General features: G+C 37.3%; 2 protein-coding genes across 3 annotated transcripts; both read left to right on the forward strand.

Annotated features, from left to right (window-relative positions):
• Positions 1–61: 61 nt before the first annotated feature.
• LOC143702927 (actin, alpha skeletal muscle) lies at positions 62–5,186 on the forward strand. Its single transcript, XM_077196854.1, has 8 exons — positions 62–152; positions 600–747; positions 1,962–2,201; positions 2,283–2,367; positions 3,624–3,785; positions 3,865–4,056; positions 4,140–4,321; positions 4,942–5,186. The coding sequence occupies exons 2-8, from the start codon at positions 619–621 to the stop codon at positions 5,083–5,085; spliced, it is 1,134 nt and encodes a 377-aa protein (XP_077052969.1). The 5' UTR covers positions 62–152; positions 600–618; the 3' UTR covers positions 5,086–5,186.
• Positions 5,187–6,028: 842 nt separating this feature from the next.
• LOC143702928 (rho GTPase-activating protein 11A-like) lies at positions 6,029–25,635 on the forward strand. Of its 2 annotated transcripts, XM_077196855.1 has the most exons (12): positions 6,029–6,503; positions 7,468–7,538; positions 8,857–8,953; positions 9,041–9,297; positions 9,475–9,638; positions 10,458–10,598; positions 11,221–11,295; positions 14,263–14,436; positions 19,993–20,122; positions 20,827–20,935; positions 21,826–21,964; positions 23,817–25,635. In XM_077196855.1, exons 1-12 carry the CDS (start codon positions 6,384–6,386, stop codon positions 24,926–24,928), a joined length of 2,589 nt encoding a protein of 862 aa, XP_077052970.1. In that variant the 5' UTR covers positions 6,029–6,383; the 3' UTR covers positions 24,929–25,635. The 2 variants fall into 2 exon arrangements, with proteins under 2 accessions (XP_077052970.1, XP_077052972.1); XM_077196857.1 differs by lacking the exon at positions 11,221–11,295.
• Positions 25,636–27,334: the final 1,699 nt, after the last annotated feature.

Below are 27,334 nucleotides of genomic sequence, written 5' to 3' on the forward strand. Positions count from 1 at the left end.
TTTCTCTTTTTTATTTTTTCTTGCCTGCTCTTATTTGGGCTTGTGTGAACCCCAGGCCCCGCCCCGGCCCCCAGGAGCCGCTCTTATTTAAAGGCCCTGCTCACCTTCTCTCTCTGTCCCAGTGGAAGCATCAGTCTTGTGATAACAACTTGGTGAGTCCTGCGAGCGTTGACTTCTGCATCTGATATTTCCTCAGATCTTCTAGACTCAGCTCTCCAGTGCTAGTTAGATTATGAGAATGGATAACAGCGACTTTACGATTATTTGTTGGAGCGGATAATCTTAGATTTGATTTGATAATGCATTTCAGTGTTTTTATATGCGACACTGAAGCATCGTAGTGCATGAATGAAACTAGAGAATGCAATGACAGCTGCGACTGGAGAAAGTGAGAAGACTTGGAGACCTAAATAGAGCGCCGGTTAAACTCCTGCCTTTCTTTGGCATTAGTGAAGTCTTGAGCCTCCAGATATATTTCAGTAACCCTTCATTGGCCGGAGAGAAGAAGCAGCACGTGTTTCTGACAGCTTTAGATCATTATTTGACTGTAGAACAGCTTTGTGTGTTTGGTGTCTGATTGTGTGATGCTTCTTTCTCAGACCACCCAGAAAACCAACCATGTGCGACGACGAGGAAACTACCGCCCTTGTGTGTGACAACGGCTCTGGCTTGGTCAAGGCTGGGTTTGCCGGAGATGACGCTCCTCGTGCTGTGTTCCCCTCCATCGTCGGAAGACCCCGTCACCAGGTGCAGCACTTCTGCAGAACAACCATAATACATCACATCAGCTGGAGTGTTTTACTGACACCACTGATAGCATTATATTGCACCCGCTCGTCGATTACATTAAGAATTGCAATATGTTTTTTGAAATGCTTAAATATGCAAATTAATGCATTGTCTAATTAAATATGCGGATTTACTTTAAGCCTTTATCTATAATGCATTATAAAAGTAGTCATAAAGTGCATCATAATGCATTACATATTTTCATAAATAAAGTTAAAATTCATTATAATATTCAGATTCTTTGTTATATCGCGTTTTGTTAAATCATTATACTTTCTATACTAACTCCGGTTACAATTTTTCATTAGACCATACAATGCTTTATAAGATGCATTACAAGGCATAATTAATGCATTAAAATACTTTTATGATGCATTATACATTAAAGTGTTAATATGCATTTTCAAAAGCATAGTCTAATTAAATATGCGGGTAATACTTTACTTAAAGACTTTATCTATAATACAGTATAGAGGTAGTCATAATGTAAATCATAATGCATTACATAGTTTCATAAATAAACTTAAAATGCATTATAATATTCACAGATTCCTTATTACATCTGAAATTGGTTGTTTGACACATTTTAATGCTTTCTACTTTCTATTAAACTGCAGTTACAATGATGCATTTACCAGGCATAATTAATGCATTAAAATACTTTAATAATGCATTATACATTAAAGTGTTAATATACATTTTCAAACGCATTCTTTGCATAAATTCCCAATTTCTTGTTTGATTTCGTTTGATTCATTAGAGTGAAAGTTTTTTCCAGAGAGAATTCTGCATTTCTCTTTTTATCACTCCACGAATCAGCCGGAAACAAATCATTTTCACCATGTTATTTTGGGATTAAAATCAGGCGAATGATATATGAAATATAAATATGGATAAAAGTGTAAAGTCTGGCGTGTGTAAAGCCGGAGATCTCTGACTCAAACTCACACTAATAGATCAAGTGCAATAAAATAAACACGTGTTTTCTGAAAATTTGAAAATGCATGTTAACACATTTTAATGCATTAATTATGCTTTGTAATGCATTGTAAGCGCAGTTATGAAAAGCCAAATGGCTCTGAACAGTGACCCGTGCATGAAGCCCCTGTGTTTGTGTGTGTGTGTGGTGTGTGTTGATCAGACTCACTAAACCTGTAAACTCTCTCTCTCAGGGTGTGATGGTCGGCATGGGTCAGAAGGACAGCTACGTTGGTGATGAGGCTCAGAGCAAGAGAGGTATCTTGACCCTGAAGTATCCCATTGAGCACGGCATCATCACTAACTGGGACGACATGGAGAAGATCTGGCACCACACCTTCTACAATGAGCTGCGTGTGGCCCCTGAGGAGCACCCCACCCTGCTCACCGAGGCCCCACTCAACCCCAAGGCCAACAGGGAGAAGATGACTCAGGTACTGATGAGACACACACACACACACATGAGTCTCACACTCCCTCACAGGGTTCATAACACTGAGTCCTTCCTCTTGCAGATCATGTTTGAGACCTTCAACGTTCCCGCCATGTATGTGGCCATCCAGGCTGTGCTGTCCCTGTACGCTTCCGGCCGTACCACTGGTCAGTTATTAACACGCTTCACACACTCCTAGACAACACACAGAATGAGCGAAATCACTATTATTATTATTATGCACTTCGAGAAAAAAAAGCTTTTATTGGGATGGTAACCTTTCAAAAGGTTCACCTATGTAGCATATTTACCCCTAAAAAGGTGCATTTAAGAATCATAAAGGTGCATATTATTACCAAAAGAGCACATATTACAACTTAAATAGTGCATATTATAGTATGTTTCGAAAGGATGTCGCCCCTGTTACAGCTTTTGTACCTTTTTTTCTGAGACCTTTCTTCACATTTCACATCAAAATGTGCTGTTAAAAAAAAACTTGTTTTTTGAATCCAGTAGGATCTCATTTGATTCTTAAATCTGATTGGATTGTTTTGCATTGGACTAAGAGATAAAATCCGATTCTCCTTGATTGTTATTCTTGCAGGAACTTATTGACATACTATTGCAGTTTTATTTATAGCCGATTTATTCATTTCAGCCACTTTGTTGTGCATTATGTCATATTTTTTAAATATGTCTATATAGTTTTTTAAGTTTTAGTTAGTTTAGTACTTTATATAATACTTTTATATGTAATTCAAGTAACAACATCAATTTATTTAAATGGTTTAAGTTAACAATAATAACCCCGATTTCCATTAGGATCGTTTCCAAATTATGATTAAAAAAATGTCAAATTGGAATCCTGTACACATTCCTTAGCATTATTTTTATTTTATTTTACTAGACCTGTTATTCATTAAACAATCCCAGCTAACAAAAACATGTTGTAAGAACGTTTTCTTCTACTAAGGCTAAATGAACATTCCATCGTATCATTCTTCAAACACTGGGAACGTTACTTTCGAATGTTCTCTGAACGCTCTGAAAAAGTAGCAACATTTAAAAAACGTTAGAAGTATTTCCAGCTGAATCCATGAACGACGTTTTGAGAACATTTTTAAAAACCAGACAACGTTTGTTCGTGACTCTGAGACAGAGCGTTGCGGTCAGCTGTAATTACACACATGGATACACGTCTAGTTTTTTCTCGGTTATGCGAACGTTAAATGAACATTGCATCATTCTTCAAACATTATTGGAGCGTTACTTTCTAATGTTATCGAAATGTTTTTGAAAACATTATTAAAAACTGCTGGACACTGCTGTGTGCATTATGTAAGATTAGCGGCTGACAGGTGTGTGTGACCGATGCATCACTGACCGCTGACGTCACCTGACCTGTCTGATCACGTGTCTGCAGGTATCGTGCTGGACGCTGGTGACGGTGTGACCCATAACGTGCCCGTATATGAGGGTTACGCGCTTCCCCACGCCATCATGCGTCTGGATCTGGCCGGTCGCGATCTGACTGACTATCTCATGAAGATCCTGACTGAGAGAGGCTACTCTTTCGTTACAACCGGTGAGTAGCGGTACTTACAGCACAGGTGTATCAGGTGCGAAAGCAGCGAAGTAACACACACTTTAATGCATCTCCACAGCTGAGCGTGAGATCGTGCGCGACATCAAGGAGAAGCTCTGCTATGTGGCTCTGGACTTCGAGAACGAGATGGCGACCGCAGCCTCCTCTTCCTCCCTGGAGAAGAGCTACGAGTTGCCCGACGGACAGGTGATCACCATCGGTAACGAGCGCTTCAGATGCCCCGAGACCCTCTTCCAGCCCTCCTTCATCGGTGCGTCTCATCCCGGTGCTCCTCAGGTGTGCTCACCTGGTGTGATGGCTTGAAACTCAACTTCTCTCTCTCTCTCACCTCAGGTATGGAGTCTGCTGGCATCCATGAGACCGCTTATAACAGCATCATGAAGTGCGACATTGACATCCGTAAGGATCTGTACGCCAACAACGTGTTGTCCGGTGGAACCACCATGTACCCTGGTATTGCTGACCGCATGCAGAAGGAGATCACTGCTCTGGCTCCCAGCACCATGAAGATCAAGGTGAGACACACACACACACACACACACACAATTAATGCACATTTGTGACACTTTACAGTTAATACGTTAACTAAAGTCTAACCCTCATCTTTCCCTCGCTCGGTTAACATGACCCGAAAGCCCTAAAATTATACTTTTTTTTTGTCCAGAAAGCTTATTTTTTTCATTATGAAATTTTTTAACACACTTTTTTAAATGTACCTTTAAATTACTACATGTGATCAATAGATAATAAATAAATAGTAATTTAAGCACATTCTTTCAACTTAAATTCAAAATAAAACCCTTTTAATTCAGCTCTAAATATCTTACATTGGGTGTCTTTGTCGACCTCTTGTGGAAAAATAATAATATAACATGATATTTCATGACTCTAGATGGGCTTATAGCTCTTAATGGAGCAAATGAGCTGTCATAAAACTCCTCAAATCCATTAAAAAAAATAATAATAATTGTATACTTGTGGTTCAAGTGCGACAAAAGTCCCTCTGATGAACACTAAATTTTTACAAAATGAGTTTCAGGTCGAAATGACCTAAGAGAAATGCTTTTGAAGTATATAGAAAATGCTTGTCTATATGCAGTGGTTGCTCAGAGTTTAACCCCATCTCTCTCTCCAGATCATTGCTCCTCCTGAGCGTAAGTACTCCGTCTGGATCGGTGGCTCTATCCTGGCTTCCCTGTCCACCTTCCAGCAGATGTGGATCACCAAGCAGGAGTACGACGAGGCCGGTCCTTCCATCGTCCACAGAAAGTGCTTCTAAACCAACAACAATCTCTCAGTCTCAGCCGTACATTTGTACTGTCTCTTTTACTGTATATACATGTAATGTTGTAATAAAAACAGATAACTGATAATAGACAACAGCGTCTTGAGTGATCACTGGCCTGTTTTTGCAAGATTGCAATGCATTTGAGAAATGATGCAAAATGGTTAAAGCATGGTATTCTACATGATATGGTACTGGATAATATACATATGTTCTTAAAAGAATATCACAGTGTGTTTCCTAAATAAAAAAAAATATATATAATGCACTGCATGACATCATTAATGCAAAACAAACATTTTTCTTACACAAAAGTATAATTATGGTAAAATAGTAGTGCTGGGCAACGATTACTCTCGATTAATCACATCCAAAATAAAAGTTTGTTTACATAATATGTGTGTGTGTACTGTGTATAATTATTTTGTGTATATATAAGTACACACATGCATGTATATATTTAAGAAAAATGTGTCATTTATATATAATATAAATGATTTATAAATATATACAGTATATAAATGCAAATATTTCTTAAATATATACATGTATATGTGTGTATTTATATATACACACACAATAATTATACACAGTAGCCTACACACACATATTATGTAAACACAAACTTTAATTTTGGATGCGATTCATCGTTGCCTATCATTATAAAATAGATTTGCAAAGTTTGCAAAATGAACCTCTCCAATTCCTCGGAAAAAATATGTAGGGCTACTGATATGGACAATTATCTCTCAGCACTGGCGCTGTTGTTCAGGAAATGCGTGTGATATTATGTTGCACGGGCGCTTTAACATCTGCTGCGCCATCAATCACGCGTGTCACGCTGTAGGGGGGCGGGGTCATCTGAGAAGGAATAACACGTGACTATCTGCAACCCAATCAGAGTGCAGGAAACGCCTGAGTGACGTAGGCAGGGCGAAATTTGAACGTCTCTTTCCGAGCTGCCGTTGTGAAGACGGGAAATAAAGCGCACAGACAGAAACAAACAAACTCTAGATTTATATGGCGACATTTAGGCTTTTAAAAGCGAGTTATTTTATTTTATAAAATGATGTTTATACGCAGCACATCCTGGAAATCTAATATGAGATGCGTTTGGTGACTTTGATCGGTTGTTTTTATTGAAATGTGTCGAGGAAAAGTAAACTAACCATCAATTTGTTTGTTTATTCATCACATCCATTACGTTTATTTTGCTTGTTTTAAACGTAAAGCAGCTTTTTAGTCTATTTTCCTCATATTTCGAGTCGTTTTAACGATTTTTAGACGTCATTATGAAGGTTTTGGAGAGAAATGTGGTTCGTCTGGCAGTCGTTCAACATCTTCGGTCCGTTTATGGGATAAAAATTAAAAACTGGAATAAAAACAGAAACAAACAGACATCGGCGAACACGGTGAGTTTATAAAACCTGATTTCATTATACAAACGCTTGACAGAAACAGTTTTCTTACAGGAATGTGATTCCCGAAATGCTGTACTTTTGTCACATTTATTAATAGTAACAATATTTGATTGGACAATTATTGAAACGTTTGTGTCTTTATTAGTATTATTAATACTCAACATTCAGTATTCGAAATAGGTTTGTTTACGTTAATGTTTTTCTATCTGGTAGCATCTGTTCAGGGAATCTATAAAGTCACCAACTGGTTGATCAACTTCCTGGTCACGTGGTTCACTGTAATAAAGAGATGAATCAACACATCTAAAAGGGATTTTCATCCAAAAAAAAATGAAAATTCTGTCATAATTTACTCGCACTCAAGTTCTTCCAAACCTGTATGAGTTTCTTCCTTCTGTTAAACATAACAGAAGATATTTTAAAGAATGGGTTCCGTCAACTGTCTGGTAATGTAAAGACAAGACTAATTTTAATTTTTTGGGGTGAACAATAACTTTAAAACACAAATAACGAAAGTCACCTAGTTCATTAGTGTATTGTTGCAGTTTTATTCTATGCATGCATGTGTGTGTGTGTGTGTGTGTGTGTGTGTGTGTGTGTGTGTGTATATGGCTTGTTTATGATAGGTTGCATGTGAAAAGTGTAATTGGCTTTTTCAAATGCACCATGTCTATATGGCCTTTGACTTCAGCATCCTTAGTCTGCATTTCTCTGTACATTTACTGTTAAAAATACCTATTTCATAAAATATATTTCTATCACATTTGGCTGTACAATCATAGAAAGAAATGTGATTATTACATAACATTCACTGGACTCTAATCCGTTTGATTGTGGTCTTATGAGAGTAATTTGTGGACACTTCTTCATGCCAGCTGTTGATTTTCAAACACACAGAGCTTCACTTGTTCATGTTCTCCATCGTCACCTGAACAGATCCTCCTTGTGCTTCTAGGTGAGGGTGTTTGGCGTCGCGCTCGAAGGCTTGCCACACTGTCATGTGTTGGACTACGGAGACGTGCCCTGGTAAGACTGAGAGAGAATAACATTTGCTGGCTAGATGCTTTTTAATGTTTGTAAGAGCTTAATGCTGAAGGCTGTGTGATAGACTTCAGTCTATCAATTATTTGTGAAATTAGGGGTTTCTATCACTCTGTCCCTTTTTATTTTGGGGTGAACGATGCCTGTAAGTGCATGTCTCAACTCTCAACGGCACCATTTATCACATACTGCAAAATGCTCTATACACGACCACACCCACAGCGATCTCCTGTGTGTGAATGGCTTTAAATTGAGACATGCATGATTGATCTTCAAGGTGTTCAGTTTAGCCGTGGGTTATTAAACAGGGTTATTAGTGCAGTAAAACTATCTGTGGAATGTGGTTAGGCCGTTAACCATGTAGTAAAAGGGAAACATGAAATAAGCAAAATATGCCTCATAAAATAATTAAAAATTGTATCTAAATGTTGCCTGATTCTTTGGACATTTACTGTATTTTATAATTTTTTATTGAACTTTACTTTTTATTATTTTGTTTATTTGCCCTATAAATATATTTAATAGATTTATACATATATTTGATATATTTCCCTATAAAATGATAGTAAAATTTCTTTTTATAATTTTTTTTTATTTAACACAAATATTTTATCTATTTCCCATATATATATATATATATATATTGCCCTATATTTCACTATTTTATTATATTTTTTACTTAATTATTGTTTTGCCCTATATTGCTGTTTTATTTTTATTATTAAACATTTTATTTACTTGCCAAATATTTCCCTATAAAATTATAGTAAAAGATATATTAATTATTTTCCCTATTTCACCATATTTTATTATTATCATTACATTTTTTTGCCTGGTTTCCCTATATTTTAGTATTATTTTATTACTTTGTCTATTTTTACTATTGTTTTATATTTTATTTAGTTGCTCTATTAAAAATTGATAGTAAAATATATATGTTAATTATTTTACCTATTTCACCATATTTTATTTGAATTTTTGCCCTGTTTCCCTATATTTTAGTATTACTTTATTTTTATTGTTTTATATTTATTTGCCCTATATTTAATATTATTTATGTTTTATTTTCTATTTCCATATATTTAATTAGTGTTGTTATTGTATATTTAATTATTTAAAATGTTTTTGCCCTATATTTCCTTATTTATATATTTTGTTTTATTTGCCCTATATTTAATTATATTATTTTTCGCCCTAAGTTTCACTGTATATATATTTAATTATTATTGTCCTGTTTTATATAATGAAGTGTATTTTTGCCCTGTATGTGTATGTAGAGTTCACGTGTCTCTTTGTCCTTCAGCTTTATAGTCGATGCTTGTACGTGTCTCATGGATCATTTGGACACGGAGGGCCTGTTCAGGAAGTCCGGTTCTGTTGTGCGGGTCAAGAGCCTCAGGGTGAGTGACTGACCGTTACTGTTCTTCACTCCAGACACTGATGATGGTGTTGTCACACAGCGGGTGTGTTGTTCTGTGACCCCGTAGGCCAGACTGGAGCAGGGCGAGGACGGTCTTCCCACTGCGCTCCCGCTGGACATCGCTGGCCTCCTCAAGCAGTTCTTCAGGGAGCTTCCCGAGCCGGTTCTGACCGTAGACCTGCACAGCGGGTTCCTGAAGGCCCAGGAGTTGCCCTCGGAGGAGGAGAGGACCTCGGCCACGCTCCTGCTGTCCTGTGTGCTGCCCGACAGGAATCTAAACACGCTGCGCTACTTCTTCAGCTTCCTGAAGACCGTCTCCCAGCGGTACGGCGTTCGTCTTAATCTCTTGTTATGCTAATTAATAGGGTCACGGTTGATCATGATTCACGGATTATCTGCTAAATTTAACCATCATAGAGACTGAATGGCAGGTTCTTTTCAGAAGTCCTTTTGTGTTTGAATGCATGTAAAGTGTGTGTGTGTGTTGCTCCATCATTTCAGATGTGCTGAGAATAAGATGGACAGCAGTAATCTCTCGGTCATCTTTGCACCGAATCTCTTCCACTGTGGAGACGGTGGAGAAAAGATGAGCAGCAACACAGAGAAGAGACTCAAGCATCAGGCAGCGGCTCTACAGTGTCTCATAGATAACGCTCAACACCTGGGTATCTTATAATACTTGTATACTTCATTACAGTTACACAGTATTAATCCATACTTGAGATACTCACTTAGTCATGGCAATCAGGGGTTCTTAAACTTTTTTTTGTTTTTAGTCAGCTGGACACATTTACAGGTGAAACTCGAAAAATTAGAATATCGTGCAACAGTTCATGTATCTCAGTAATTCAAATTAAAAGGTGAAACTAATATATTTAGTGTATATATAACTATATAAATATGCATGATTATACTTTTCAGGGGGCCGACATTTCTGTATTTAAAATCCTTTTTTTTATTGATTACATGTACCAGTCTGATTTTCTGAGATTTTGAATTTGGCTGTAAGCCATAATCATCAAAATTATAACTTTTGCACAATGTTCTAATTTTTCGAGTTTCACCTGTATATAAATTATAAACTTGATATTTACTTGTAGTCCCTCTGAGCTTTGAAATTTAAACTTTTTTTAATTACAATAATTCATACGCAGAATAAAGGGGCGGGGCCTGGTTGAGTTAGTAGTGTGTTAAACTGGCGGTTATGGAAAGGGGCGGGGCATTTCCCAAACACACTCGAAGCGCTCGACCAATCACAACACAATGCTCCAGCCGACCAATCAGAGCACAGTGTGCTTTTCAGAAGGAGGGGCTTCATAGAGACAGGAAGTAAACGGAGCGTTGCTGACACCAATTCGAGTTTTAGAAACCCTGATGTAAATGAAATAGAATTAAAGCTTTGATACATTTAATATGTATTCAGTTAATCCAGTGAAATGCAATGTGTGGGAGAACAGTAAAGCCAACCCTGTTGTTGTTCATAGGTGCGGTTCCTCAGTTCCTGATGGAGAAGGTCCCAGCCATGTTGGGTTGTGATGCTGGTGTGTTTTCTCCAGCTTCAGTGTCTCTAGAGGAGAGTAACGCTCACTCAGACCTGAAGAAAAGCAACAGACGCAGTTTGGGAGGTAAGAAACGTGTCTTAAGGCTCATTCGATCAGTTTCATCACATGACTGCTTTGAAGGGAAGTGGTTAGGGTTAATAACATAAGTAGTTTTCGCTTAAAGTACTTGAATCTGACTTTTTGAAACTTAAGTTTGGGAAAACATCCGTATTTCTGAAAAGGTGCTTGAATTATTGGAAGACCTTAGGCTATATTAGAAAATAGTGTTTCATTTTATTGATAAAACAATCTTTTCACACCCATCTGATATTGATATAGAGCCATTTAGCATAGCTATGAGCGTGATTTTGCTCATTTAATTATTCAAGTATATGATACAGCTTTAATTCTTCAGGTTTATTTTATATTTAAGGGAGAAAAAAAGTTTCCACAGCCATTGCATGTGCTATACTTTATTTGTACCATTTTGTTGTACTATTTTTATTGATCTATTTACTTTTTTATAGTTTGAAACAAAGATATTGTTTCATAAGTGAGAGCTCTGATTGTTGTCCCTAAAAACTAAAAAAGCTGTGCTTAAAGTCCTTGAATTTCATTTTACAGTCTCTGTACGAACCCTGCAATAATGATTTGAAGGCATATAATCTGCGTTTCTTTAGTTGAGTGGGTTTGTTTTGTATTCCAGATGTGGTAAATGGAGCTCTGAATAGGTTTAAAAGTAGTAGAACCCCAACAAATACCCCTCAGTCTGATGGAGCAGGTGGGTAAATGTTCTCATCAGATCCGCTCGAGGGTTTCTCATCTTCACATCGTAAATGTAATGAGCACATGTTTCTTTATTGAGTTTGAGATGGCTTTGTGTCTGCACACTTTCATGTAGATGTTCCTGTTTACATTATGGCACCGCATGGATGATATTCAGCATAATGTTTGTCTTTTGGCGCTTGTGAGAATATGTTCCCTCTACTTTTGTTTAACCCTTGTGCATCAATTAAAAATAGTTACACATAGGTCCATAGTGGACAAAAATTCCCTAAAAACTGAAGCTTAGGAGCACAGACTTTAAGTTTGGACTCATTTTTAAAGGTGCAAAACGCAAGTCTCTGAGTTTTTGCAGAACTACGCCCCCTCTGGCGACAAGCGAAACTGCAACCATAGTTGTGCACGCTCATGGACCACACGCACGAGCACGCATGCACGAGCACGAGCTGTTCATAACTAAAGGAGCATCTGCCGCACAGATCTTTGGTGTACAGCCAAAATGTCTTCAGTGGTAATAAAGTTATAAATCTGCAAGTCATTTCAAAAATATGGAAGGAAAGACATTTGAGTAAATTACTCTTATGTGTGAGGGGAAAAACGGGGGTAGTAGAAAACTTTGTTTATGTTTTTACTGTATCCACCTATGATTGTATTGTTATGAAAACACGTTCATGAACAATATAATTGATTACTTCGCAAAAGCTCAAAATAATAATCATACCATACACAGTTGGTCAACAACGTTCACTCAAATGTCTCAAGGTAATAAACAATCAAATGTCACCATGACGTTTTCATAAAAGCCAAACAGGCTAATCCGCCGAAGACTTGCGGGGTTCAGCCTGTTATTGATCTGCTAAGTAGAATATTCCAATAAAAATACATCCTTTTTCTGTTATAATTTACTCAAAATTTCTGTCTAATTATCGGTCATTTTATCAGCATGTTATATCACACTCAAGAATCTTGAACTGTTTTGCTAATCACTAAACTACATGTAGCGCTGATTTATTTAGTAGATATTTTGACAGGGACAATACACACTGACAAACATTAATGTGAAATGTGTCAATACTTTATTTAGTAAATAGTTAGTCTGCTAAACAGTATGAGTAAAGTAAAAATATTTACCCCTTTACCATTGTATTTCCCTTCCTGCAACATTCAGAATAAAACATGTATTTTATCACAATACCAAAATATTTTATGTTTTCCTCGTTTTGATAGAATACGAGCTCCCACATACCTCATATATACTACATACAAAATGTACCACATTCACGGGAACAATTTACTATTTTTACCGAAAAATACAATATAGCCAATGCAACGGCGTTCTTCCTTGTTGGTCAATGACATGAACACCTTAGCATGTTAGCAATGGACACAAGGCTAACGTTACCGGTAGGCCATACACAAAAACATAGTTAGCATCTTTTATTGGATATGTTTTATGTTTCATGTTGTACTATTCTTCCGAATACAATTCCTAGTTTATGAAACTGTTCACTAACAATGGTAGTAAAACCAATTCTGATTGTACATGTATCTAGCTTACGCTAAAGCATTACACATTTTACGCATCGTCATTTGTTGTCATACATAGATTGGCCGTATCAAACATTAGAGACTGGGCTATATCTTACCGTTTTATCAAGAAAAAATCCAACTTAGGATCCCGTTTGAGACCAAGAGCAGACCGGAGATCTCTCCATTTGTTGAATGCCTTCCCGAGGTAGACTCTCGTCTTACTCCGACGCCTGTCTGACTCCAATTTGGACCTTTTGGTGGCACTAGACGACAATTTTCTTTTCTTTACTTTACGTGGAGTTTGCGTTGGGGTTTGGAATGGACTACAAGCCGGTCTCTTTGAATCCATCTTCTACCTTTGACGCACGAGTTGTCTTCGCTGATGCGGAGAATGGCGGCGCCGGCGAAAACACAAACCTGCGAGACATAGCCTGGTGAGCGTGAACGCGCATGACGTCACGCCCAGTCTCAAATTCGAACCCGAATCCCTCTTATTTATTTTACTGTACAGGATTATAGAGGCAATTGCAGTGATCAGAGAAGGGCTCATTCAGTCCATCAGGCAATTGTTTATGCATGTATGGGTTAGAAAACGTGTATTTTTAACATGAATTGTTGCGCAATGCACCTTTAAAGAACACCCACGGCAGATTATTGTAGAAGAAAAGAAGAAAAATGTAAAAAGTGACATTTATTAACAATATTTTATTTTTTAGACATGTTGAACTCCAAAACTGCTAGAAAATCAAAGCCATAAATCTAAATAAGACATGTTCCAAATTTGAGGTTGATATCTCAAAAAAGGAGTTTTCAGTAAGAGTTTGTTTGGGCTTTTTTCTCTCTCAATTATTACAAGCACACACAATTATAGCTGCATAACTTAACCAGTTGGCTCTATAACATGCAGAAGCAGAAAACAGGAATAAAGCGTGTATTTGCTGTATAGGCCAAAGTTGAGTAAATGGCCATGGTCTGGTAAAAAATTGTACAAATAAATTTTGTAGCCTTGCCAACAGAATAAAAGCCTATTAACAAAGATTGCATCATTTTATAGTTAAATGGCCATGGGATTAAAAAATGGGGTTTCAATGGGGACATTTTTGTCCAAAAGGTCAGTGCACAACATAGATTTATTTTATTTTTTAAGGAAATGGGGGTGAAATAGTAAAAATACACATCTGTGCCTTAATTTATGCAGTTGGCACTTGGCAAAATGATCAAAAAACAAAAATGTCCATAAGGTCGCACAAGGGTTAAATGATTTCTGCTCTATTCTCAGTCGCTTACGCAAATCTTTGCTTGTCAATCTGAAACTTCTGGCTCTAGCTTATTTTCCTTGTATTGAATCTATAGCCTGAGCACGTATGGAAGAATAACGTGAATCTCCGTCAATGACTCAAGTGCTTTTGAGTGAATTCAAGTCTTTTTCCTTCAGTTTTCTCCATGGCCACTCCTGTCATCATAACTCCAAACTCCAAGCGCAAGCTTCCGCTGGACTCGGCACACACTCATGGCTTCTCCAACAAGAAGCGCCGGTCCATCAAGAAGAACCTCGGCCTGGAGCTGTTCCCAAACGCCCTGTTCGGAGGATCGTCTACACCTGGATCAGGTGAGCTTCATGCCATATTAGGGCTGTCAAATAAAAATATGACATTCGAATATTTGTCCAATTTTTAAAAAATCCTGCACATTCGAATCCAAAAACCGTGCATTTAAATTTTTGGTCTTTAAAGAGCGAGACATGATGATGATAATGACGACGTAACTGACGCGGTGTGTTTTATCGATTAACTCGAATGTTTAGTTTACGCCGATTTTTTTGAATGAAAATAGGTTTTCTCTTGAACAACCGCCGACGCTCCCCTCTGGGCTCCCGTAGTTCCGACCGGGCTCAGCGCTTGCGAGAGATACACAAACAACATGGCAAATGAACAAGACAGCGGCATCAGTGGCACACCCGCCGAAAACATTTACAAGCTGAATCTGCAGGGCCGCCAACTCTCACGAATTCACTGTGAGAGATGCAATTTTGTCACTTTTTACACGCTCTCACGCCACACATCCATTTTCTCACGCAGAAAAAAATCGCAAAGCAAAGACACTGACACCGACAGACAAGACAGAGCAGGTTACTATCGATATGAAACAGATTCTCAGCTCTCAGATTCTGTCAATTTTATTACGAAATTCAAACAATAAACACCGTTTTGGCGCTTGTAAATGTGACGTGAAAGAACGCTGACAGATCTCAGTTCAAGCGGCCTGTGAACCGATCATCTGTTACTCTTTACTACTAACTTACCGAGATGTAATAAAATCGATCGATCAGTGTTTTGAAACCGCGGAAAGATGTCCATAAAACAGCTGGAGAACAACATATGTCACGTAACGTTACATTTACCTCAGGATGGCTTTTAATGACCCATAGCACGCATGTTAGTTGGACTTAAAATAATTGCTATAGAGAGGAGGATTTTGCTAAATATGATAACTATATTACACATTTATTATATTTTTACCTATATCATTAAAATAGTATAACGTTGTTATTATAAAAAACGCATTATATTTAATTTGAGTTAGTTTTAACCTTTAATAATACCAGCTGACAGGGCTCTCTGTATGTTTACAGCATTAGGTGACTCTTTAGAACAATTAACGTATCTACCGTACCTAATATTTATCCAAAGGAATTGATATTGAATCAAGATCAGAATAAATTCACAAGAATTGAATTGAAATTGTGAAATTTGTGTTAAGCAATAATAAAAACAGTAGCATACCAGTCATTGTGCATACCAGTCATTAAGTTAATGGTTAATTAACTTAATAAAATTGTTTAGTTACCAAATAATTTGACAATCACAATACACTTATTGTGAAGCAAGTTTTTTGTTTTTTTACACATCCCCCCAATCCGCCCATTTTATTTTATGTTACATTTTCACTGTTTTCAAAGACAGGGCCTGTCCTCTTGTCTTTTACGCTTGTTGTTTCCGATTGCACTTTAATGGAGATCAAATCCCAGAAGGGAATATTAAAATAAAGTTAAAACTTGTTTTGAACAATTTCTTTGTCATCTGCAGATTGATTTTAAGTAGGGAGAGAAAGAAATCAGGGATTTTTTTTAGGCCATATCGCCCAGCCCCAGGATGTGCCTTTCGTTTACACGGCGACAGTGTTTTGGGGGCTTAAAAACGCAAAAAAGTGAAACCACCCTCCCGAGTGGAAATCTTAAAAACGCTCCACCGTCGCGTTCCCGTCTAAAGCCGATAATAGCCTAATAATCGATTTTCTTGTCCCTAATAGACAACATAATGCAGGGGAAACTTTAAAATGAACTGCAGCAGTGCTAAACTTGCATCATAAAACTACACCACTCGAACTATAAATGTATGAATTAAACTCACTGAGATGTCGACAGTTTCTTTTCCATGCATCATTTTATTATATCCATATATGTGGTTAGTCAAATCATATAAACCAGTGAAATCGTCCACGAACTCTTCTTGTCTTGCCTGCACTCGAGACGGTGACGTGAGCTCCACTGAAAGGCTTCTTTCCTATTGGTTGTCGCTCGCGAAAATCGCTTTTCATTTGCATAAAGTTGAAAATGCTCAACTTTTGTCGCTTGTCGCTTGACACGCCCACATTCTGTCGCCAACGGTCACTGCCGCTCGTGTCGCCGGGTGTCGCCAGCGCTCTATTGAAATTAATGGGATCATGTCGCTGCGTGTCGCTGGCGGTGTGAACGGGGCTTAAAGGGTAAAAACACAAATCTGCTCACGGTTGCTCTCGTCGCGTACGCGTTTACGTCACAGGCATGCGCCAGTACAGGAAAATAACAACCAACATGTCGGATTATTTCCACACGTCGGACCTTCAAGTTGCCATAGCAGCTCTGATAGACGTTAGGGATGGGCATTCATTACATTTTCTTAGCCGATCGTCAGGAGAATTAACGATCGTCTATCGATTAATCATAATTTTTTTTATATTCAAATTCATTATTTATTTAACTTTTTATAAATTAAAAATGCAATGAAAATACAGAAATACAGCGCGTTTCTCCTCGATTGGATCTTTATTACAAGATGATCAACTTGTGGCAGTAAAACTGGACGTCCGATTAGGCTAAACTAGAAGATATATGCGCTGCGGTGCTCGAAAGCAACGGAACCTGTTGGCGTTCTTATACAGAAACCCTCGTTTGTTCCTAAATAATAAAAAAAATCATGTTAAACAATAACTTAACCAAAAACATAATAATACTTAGATCTGACAGGTTTTGTCAAAATGTAACTCAAAACTATCCAAGAACGGAGTCGAGAAAGAGGGTGAGAGAGATTAGCTTACCTACTGTAACAATCAATTAGGCTAGGCTACTTAACAAAGCCTCATAAAAATAACTAGTAACTCAAATACAACTTCTACACCAGTCTACTGATTTTTGTTGAGAAAGATGAGCATGTTGATGACATGATCTGGGGTCAGACGCGACCGCAACCTGATCGTCAAGTCTTTTCAGCAGTTGTACAAAATATTCTCAGATATTGTTGTTGTGTGGCAGTGCTTCACATTGCCACCTAGCCGCCTGGAGTGCATACTACATTGAATTTCACACACTTTTGCGTCACCATATGCACGCGGATTTCCCCCCATAACGCTCATCTAAACGCAGAATAAAAAGTGATAGCGCAAGGCCACTTTTGCTTTTTCTCTTCAGACCGGTTCCGTGTAAAACATAGCCTAAGAGACAGCTTACCATTAAACTTAGCTGAAGCGTAACTCTGTGTGTAAACTAAATATTTACGGAAGCCTCCGATCAGGAGAAACGGTTGAGATAAAATGGCAGACTGCATCAATAAGCTCTTTTATCTGACAGACTTTAATTCTTTAGACATATGATAATGCTGACATAAACTCGCTTACATTTTAAGAAAGAGAACATTATGTGAATAGATTACTTTGTTAGCAGCTCATCAAAACGAACCCTTTCCTACAGCGCCGCTGTGTGCATCTGTCCCATCAGTCCGTGTTGTGCATGTCAAATAAAATCAGTAATGAATGTTATTTCTTGTTTTTTTGTATCAATACTTATATTTAAATATACAATATTTATCCTTTTGTTTCAAATACAGTTGATAAATGTTATTTACATGTATTGGAATGTATTTTTACTGTTATCTACGTGAGGCAAAAGAAGTAAAGGATAAACTGAAATTTCCAGTATTTAAACAACTTCTGGTTACATATTTGAAGGCTGCTATTGGATCATTGAGGGTAAACATCATATGCGACTACACATTTCTTTACGGAGAGTTTACGGGAAACACTGTCAACAGAAAGCACTCAGCACTGGCTGAAGATCAAGCGGAGCGTCTGGTGTTTTTGATGAACAATATGTAGATGTAGTGCGTAGAAGTGGATTGTTTCTGAATGGCAGTTTGCTATTTTGTGTTCATGTAGTTCATTAAGCTGTGTGTTGAAGCGCGTTTTCTCAGGTTACTGATGCACGAACACCGATTTATGCACTATTGTAACCTAATTTTCCTAGCATGCACTTTAAGGAAATTATATTTTATTTAAGAACAATTGTTTCAAAAGTTAATGCACTCTAAAAATAAATCCAATTTCAATAAAAAATGCGATGTTTGATTTGGTATATATTTGCTTATTGTGCTCGCTTGAGCCCTCTAGTGGGCATAGGAGACAGTACAGTACTTTTTTCCCTGTTACATTAAAGAGCAACATGCAGGTTGAATTTATTTCTGAATTAATACTTTAAATTGTCTGCAGAGGTATTTTAAAAACACATATGTAGTAATTAATAATGAAATCTCATTTGATATTGAGATTTAGCTGAAAATGTACTAGGCTCTGTAATATGCATTTCCCGCTATAGCAACGCGTCATATGACGTAGGCCGAGGTAAATAAAAGAGCTCGCGGTCAGCTTTCTCATTGTTGGGTGTTGGTGTAGTTAGAGCTGTATTGAGAGACAGAAAGTTTTAGAGAAGCCATAATGGTAAATTATTGTGTTTGTGCTACTTGCACGAATTCCAGCCTGTGAGGACATCGTGTCCATCATTTTCCTTCTAGGAAAAACAAGGCTTTTCGGTCTTGGGTGCGTTTTGTGCAGGTGAAGAGAGCAGACTTCACTGCCGCGTCTGTTACCACACACTCGGTCGTTTGTGGCGCACATTTCACTCCGGAGAATTATCGACCTGTAGATTTGATTTCACTAACTGCAGTTGAAAAGCAAACCGAGCTAAAGCGGAGTCGTACCATGCAGTGGAAAAGCGCCATTAGACTGTTGCTATAGTAGCTTAGGTATTGTCATTATTTATTTGTTGTTATGGCATGGTATTTAGTCAATGTAGATAGTGCTTACCAGCTTTGATGGACTGCATAACCACTGTCAGTGTAGAACATGAGAAGACAAAACGTTGCTGGCTTAAATTAAGACAATCTAAATGGATGTTTAATCAAGAACAAGGTCGAACGTATGTTTGCTAAAGCAGATTTATTGCAAAGCACCAAGGTACTAGCCATACAGTAGATGAACCAGCGTTAGCCACGGTGCTAACTTACATGTCACTTGCCCTATTCGCCACTGGTTTTCTTGACACCACAACTCTACTTCTCTACTCTGCCCATTGTTCCTCCCCCTGACTACTATCTCGCCTATAAGGCTCATAATTATAGGCCTGTGGGCCATCATAAGCATGTTCGTCCACATCGGAGAACTCGGTTTCTTCATTCACATCCATTGTAATCTGAGCTTGAAATTGACCGTGTTCACAAGTTCCAGTCCTTTCAATAAAAGTGTTCTCGACTGACTCACTCATAAAGAGTTTTTGCCGACATCTAATGGTGAAATAATGTATTTAATTTCTGTTGCTGTTTACGGTCAGGGACTATTTTTTCCAGCGGAAGGAAGGCTTTTAGTGCTTTTTACTTCATGAAAGTTGCATAGATACATATTTTTCGGCTTTAATATTTGTGTTGTGTGGTAACCGTTTTTAAAAAGCAATAAGGTAGTGCTGTATCGTGAATAAGTCGTGTCTAAAAACGCCCTTCAGCCGGGGCTTATTCACGATACAGCACAGCCTCTTGTACCCTATTGCTTACTTATTTACCTGTTATTTGTGGTGTTCTCTCAGCACACAGTGCCACGGGGGCTCTGGACTCGTCTCGCAGTGGTTTACTGTCTTCTGTGGGCAGAAACTCTCGTCTGTCCTGCAGTTCTGCCCGGAGGAAGAGCAGACGACGCAGAGACCGCAGTGTGAACAGGTACAACACACATTCTCATCTTTGTTGGGATTATCAGGGTTTGTACAAGTGCTTGAATTTGACTTTTTGAAATTTAAGTTCTGGGGGAAAAAAACTTGAAAACAGACATATTTATGAAGAGGTACTTGAAAAGTGCTTGACTTATTTAAATACATTATATGTGACCCTGGACCACAAAACCAGTTACAAGGGTAAATTTTTTTGAAATTGAGATGTATATATCCTATAAAGCTGAATAAATAAGCTTTCCATTGATGTTAGGATCCGATCGGACAATATTTGGCCGAGATGCATCGATTAGAAAATCTGGAATCTGAGGGTGCAAAAAAATCGAAATATTGAGAAAATCACCTTTAAAGTCGTCCATTTATGTTCTCAATTTTGCTGCATCCACTCACAAAAATATATTTTTTTATATATTTATGGTAGGAAATTTACAAAATATCTTCATGGAACATGATCTTTACTTAATATCCTAATGATTTTTAACATAACAGAAAAATCTATAATTTTGACCCCTATATCTCTGAATAGGTCTGAATGACCTCTTTAAAGTACTTAAAACTGTGACGTATGCTGTCAGAGAAATTCACTAAAATATGATGTCCACTACAGAGGGTCCCAGAGGATATAGTGCTCAATTAAAGCTGTATACTGACTCTGATCCGCAGACTGTTTCTCACGGTGACTCTTGTTGCTTTCAGAGTCGAGTCGGGGAAGGCCGGCTGTTTCTCCCCCAGAGCCGCGAAGAAAGAGTCTGTGAGGAAATCCCTGCGTCTGCGCTTCAGTCTGGGCAAATCCAGCCGAGAGTCTGTAAGTTCAGAAACATCATCTCTGTCAACATCCACCAGAGACTGAACAATCCACCGATCTTTTCTACGCAACCCTGATTTGCATGCTTATAATGTGCATCTAATTTTTATGTATTAATACATAATTAATACGGGTGAGTAATTAGCACTTGGTAACAGAATTAAGGACTTTTGTTCTACCATGTTGATGGGCGAGTTTTGTCTGGCGCCATCTAGTGGCGGTTTGATGTTGGTACATGCTGCTATTAATGCTGACTGGGAATATAGCAATTATCACATTATTTTAATGTGTTCTGTTACTGTCTTGGTTTGAGGGTTTTACTCATGCATGGTTTTGCATTTTATGGGGAAAAAAATAAGAAAGGCTTCTGAGCTGGAATATGATTGATCTAAACCTGAACTGGTGATAAGCTTTTAAGAAAATGATGGTCTTACCCATGGCTAAGTTTTATGACACTATGATAATGGATGTTATGTGATTGATTGTTTGTTCTAATACTTGTGTTGTCAATGATTTGCTTAATATTGCACATGTTGTAGCATTGTGACTTTAGGAGATGAAATATCTTTATGATTTTATATAAGAACCTGATATTACTAAAAATATTTGTAGAGTAATAAAATGTTTTAAGAGGAAACCATATTAATATTATAACAATTTTTGTATTTTTCTAATTAAAATGTATCCTTGTGGTTTTGGGTTATTCCTTGCCATTATTGACATGGTCATTATTTTATGCATGCATATATATATGCTCAAATAAAAAAAGATGGTTGACCAGAAATCAGTATTTTTTCCTTCCAGTTAAGCATTATCATAATTCAACACTGACATGATTCAAACAATCACAAACCAAAGAGAGTAAAAAGAAGCTGCCTCTATTTCAACAGAACCTCATTACACATTCACAACTGGGGCCAAAGGGGTCAGAGGTCATAGGTTGGCGCCTTGCAACACAAGAGAGCTGTACTGGTTTTCACTTCACCAAGGACTTGAGTCCGACTGTTTTGAAGAAGAGCCCATCGAAAGGTCAGTGTTTTGGGTTTTTATTTAATACGCTTTTCCTACACAATTGCAGCTTTGAAAATAGCAACTTAAAAAAATTGCCTTATTATGAAAGATTCATCAGTGCATGTCATTCCAAAGAAAAAACTCATCTGAAACGAGCCTTTCTGCGGGCGTCATCAAGACACCATCTATTGCACATGGATAAAGTCACATCCCAGTCTTCATTATAACTTTTCTAATTTAATATCGTGTTTTATCTGGAAGTGCATCAGAATTCAGAAGAAAAAGCTTTTTCATGTTGATCTTAAAGCTACTGGCTATTTTATTTCTTCTACTTGCTTTAAGTCTCTTCTGCTCACTAAAGCTGCATCTATTTTATCAAAAATGTAGTAAAATTGTGAAATATTATTATAATGTAAATCAGCTGTTTTCTATGTGAATATATAGTAAAGTGTAATTTATTCCTGTGATCAAAGCTGAATTTTCAGCATCATTACTCCAGTCTTCAGTGTCACATGATCCTTCAGAAATCACTATAATATGATGATTTGATGCTCCAGAAACATTTATGATTATTATCAGTGTTGAAAATGCTCAGATTTTTGTGGAAACGGATTCATTTACTTTTCAGGAATCTTTGAATATAAAGTTCTAAAGAACAGAATTAATTTGAAATAGAATCATTTGTAACATTATAAATGTCTTTACTTTCACTTTTGATAAATTTAATGCATCCTTGATGAATAAAAATAGAATTGTTTTATTTGTTTGTTTAAATCTTACCTCATTTTTGAATGGTAATGTATGACTTTCCTCACAGATCTGAAGCAGCACATCTGTTTTCAACACTGATAATAATCATAAATGTTTCTTGAGCATCAAATCATCATATTATACTGATTTCTGAAGGATCATGTGACACTGAAGACTAAAGTTATGATTGTTTTGATCATAGGAATAAATTGCACTTTACTATATATTCACATTAAGGCTTTCAAAATGGCTGAAAAACTAAATTAGATTTTTTTTTTTTACTTAAATATTACAAAAATACAAATTATATTATAAAAGGCATAATTTCAGTTAGGAGGAAACCGCATTCAGCTCTTCGTTTAGGCCACAAGAGGGCGCAATCAGCAAAAATATTAATGCACAGTATTAAACTCTTTATTCAATATGATGAAATAACATTACTGAAATAAAAAGTGCATAACATTTAAACAAATAAATATAATGTCGTAAATTGCTTAAACGATTATGAACAAAAATGAATGAACAATTATGATCAAAAAAGCATCATGTACTAAAATTTTAATTTTAGGTAACAATTTTATTTTACAGTGTAGTTAGTGTAGTATTCGCTATAAATTATGCATAATTACATGCAACTAACCCTAATCCTATAGTAAGTACATGTACTTAATATTACTCAGTACTTAAATGTATAATTACAGTTTAACAAAGACACCTTAAAATAAAGTGTAATTTTAACTGGACAATCCTAATTCACATAGAGAAGTTATTTTTTCTTATTATATATATATATATATATATATATATATATATTCTGTATTTATTAATCTAATAAATGCAGGCTTGGTGAGAAAAGATTCTTTCAAAAGTGATGTATAATTTGAGTTTTCTATCGTCCATGTTTATTTAACAGGCTCCAAGTTTATATGAAATTATAATTAAGTATAATTTCATAAATTGCATAAACAATTATGAAGCATCATGTACTTCTGCATAGTTTAGCACTAAGCGTCGATCACACCGAGCACTTTTTGCGTTTAACAACACGAGATGCTGATCTAGATTATTAATCTAATAAATGCAGGCTTGGTGAGTGTATAATTTGAGTATCGTTTAACAGGCTCCAAGTTTCTCAGTAAATCGGAGGATGACCTCTTGACCCCTCGGTGTGGATCAGTAAACCACAGGAGCTCGTGGAGTCGAGACACTCCTGACGTCGGCCTGACTTTCCCAACGGATTCGTTCTCGGAGACTAAACCTCCAACGGTCATCGGCGTTCCCAAGATCCTCAGCGTCGAGGAGTCGTTCAGCGAAGAACGGTCCGGATCCACTCTACTGAAAATCAAAGAAGCTTTCGGTGAGTCTGGCAGTGACCTTCACAGCATCATCAAACAGCAGAACCACAACTCCTCGGAAACCTCACACAAATCAACGTCTGAGGATCACAATGTGACATTCGGACAAATCGAGATCGTTCCTATGTCGCCGCTACATATCGACAGCGCTTTGTTTGATAGCGGAACGACGCGGTTTGGTGAAACCAGTCTTAACGAGTCTCTCTGGCTGGGAAACGAAAGCAAGGATTTCTTAAAAGAAGAACGATGTTCTGCAGAATGCAGTCAATTAATCGACGCTTTAGACATACAAAGTCCCGTTGCTTTCAGACCGGACTCTTCCATACGGATCCAATCAACTCCACGCGGATCAAGAACGCAAACGAACACCAACACGTCGTCATTGGGAAATAAGATTGATAACGTTCCCAGTGGCGCTGAAACTCGCCGGATGAAAGTGGCCGAGCAGATTAAACTGTTCAACATGATGACGTTGGACTCGCCCAAAGCTAAAGTGATCCGATCTCCTATGAAGTTCCAGCGCACGCCGGTCCGACAGTCCGTGAGACGGTTAAACTCTTTGGTTGGGAGTCGGAAAGAGGCCAGGATGGGTTGGTGTGCCGCCGCAACTCAGATAAAGGCTGTGAGTTTAGAAAGCGCTTTGCATTCGACGTTTGCTAAACCCAAACCTCCAGTTCCTCCGAAGAAAACGAAGGTTAAAACAGCAACGCTGGAAGACGTCACCAACAAGGCGCCAAAGACAAAACGCGCAAATGAACATCCCAAGTCTGTTCTGCTCGAAGTGTCTGGAAACGAGACCAATCGCTATCGAGGTTCACCCAGAAACCCTCTCGCCGAGGTCAAACTGCTGTCAGCGCTGAAACCCATAGATATATAAGATGTATCGTTAAAGGAGTAGTTCACTTCAGGATTAAAATTTCCTGATAATTTACTCTGCCTCACATCGTTCAAGGTATTCGTCTCTTTCTTTCATCAGTCGTAAAGAAATGAAGGTTTTTGAGGAAAACACTCCAGGATTTTCTCCATATAGTGACTTCAATGGAGTCCAACGGGTCGAAGGTCCAAATGTGAGTTTCAGTGCAGCTTCAAAGTCTCGACACGATCCAGCCGAGGAATAAGAGTCTGATCTAGACAAACCAGCGCAGATTTATAACTAAATAAACATTTATATACTTTATAACCACTAATGCTGGTCTTGCACGAGCTGTGATGCGACACACATTACGTAATCATGTTGAAAGGTCAAGCGTGACATAGGCGTAAGAACCGACCCAGTGTTTACAAAGCCAACGTGCAAAGACCAAGACAAACGCCATTTACTCAATAAATAAATAAGAGGTAAAACAATATCGGACGATTTTGAAGTTGGAGAAGAAAATGAGATGATGAAAATCCTACATTTTCCACGTGACCTTTCAACCTGATTACGTAAGTCGTGGACGTGCAAGACGAGTATTCGTGGTTAGAAGTATATAAATGTTTATTATTTTTATAATAAAGACTCTTATTCCTCGGCTGGATCGTGTCGAGACTTTGAAGCTGCACTGAAACTCACATTTGGACCTTCGACCCGTTGGACGCCATTGAAGTGGAGTGTTTTCCTCAAATAGTTTTTCGACTGAAGAAAGAAAGACATGAACATCTTGGATGACGTTGGGGTGAGTAAATTATCAAGACATTTTTATTCTAAAATGATACTCCTTTAATTGTTTTTTTCTGCGGGCGCTTTTGAAGTCATATATTCAGGGGTCTTAATTTATTTTACTGTAGTTGAGCTTTGATCGTTTTACAGGTGAATTGAGCGATCAGAGTTTTTACTTAATTTTTACATCATTCCATTATCAGTTTGGATTTCAGGTTCGCTTCGTTTGGTTTAAAAGCCAAACTCAAATGCTTTCAGAACCTTCCTGTAATTTTAGATTGTGAACTGAAATCCACAATTGCACTCTTGCCTTGAAATATACTGATCTTGTTTGAGTGTTTTGCTGTAAGTGAAAAGACGAGTCTATGAAAGTTATTCATGTGAGAATAGATCATAATTGTGTTTAGAGTGAAAATGGATGCTTGTGAATTAGATTGGAATTGGTAGGTTTGGGGAAGGTGTCTTATTTACCTTTATTTATATATTGTAAGGCCTTAAAGACAACATTCATGGTGCAACTCAAGGAAATGTATGTTATGTTGAGCAGTATTATGGTCAAATGTGATATCCTCAATGCTGTTATTTTTCACTTGTTTGTGAACATGTTTTGCTTTTCATGCATGTAGTTGTCAAACTAAACTCTGTTTAACTGATGTTTTTGAAGTTGCTTTCTTCACCACCTGGTGGCGCACTTTGTTCAACGGGGCCATGGTTCAGTCAGTATTAAAGTTCATTGGGCTTAAAGCACATTTGAATGATTTTCCTGCCAAACATCCGCATTTTACTAATAATGCACAGGAAAAAAAGAAACAACTGGGGGTAAATGCATTGGAAACCTGACTTTAATATGTTTATTATACTACAAGAGTTTGATGATTTCACTTAGAGTAAACCAATTTAATATTTTGGAATTAATGAAAAGGGTTAAAATCTCAAGTTAAATGGGTAATTTTAAACCGTCCGAGTCTCGAAGCATCGCATTTGTTATACTTTGGCACTGTTGCTACCACAACATTTAACAGGGTTCGTACAAGGTGCTTGAAATACTTACTTTTTTGACCTGTAAAACCCTTAAAAACAGCCATATTTTTGAAGAGGTACTTGAAAAGTGCTTGAATTATTGAAAATCTTTCACAAAAAACTTTTTACACAAAATTGATGCTGCAACCTGTCTGAGATATAGAGGTATGAGCATGATATTACGTTTATGATAAGTATATAATACAACTTTCATTCTTCAGGTCAATCATATATTCATGGGGGGAAAAACAGTTTGAATAAGGAAGTATAAGGATAGTATCCCATGCCAGCGCTGGTCAATGGATTGATCTCTATGAAGTGAAAGTTAACATATGTATAAAAAACAAATAAAAATAATAAAGATATTGTTTGATCATTTCTGATTGTAGTCCTTGAAATCCAAAAAAGTAGTCCTTGAAAGTCCTGGAATTTCATTTTACAGAATCTGTACGAACCCTGATTTAAAGAGTCATTTTTGCATTTTTTCCCCATCAGAACAAACCTATGGTCAATATATTCATAAAAATCATGTGTCTAAGTTTTGTCTTTCAGCTGTAAACACCTTTAAACTGTTTTGGTGGTTGATCTGGATCCTTTCCTTTTTGAAGGACAAGCACTCTG

This window comes from Siphateles boraxobius, unplaced genomic scaffold (genome assembly GCF_051911475.1).
Source record: "Siphateles boraxobius isolate OS27281-9 unplaced genomic scaffold, OSU_SipBor_1 368, whole genome shotgun sequence".
Classification (NCBI taxonomy): domain Eukaryota; kingdom Metazoa; phylum Chordata; class Actinopteri; order Cypriniformes; family Leuciscidae; genus Siphateles; species Siphateles boraxobius.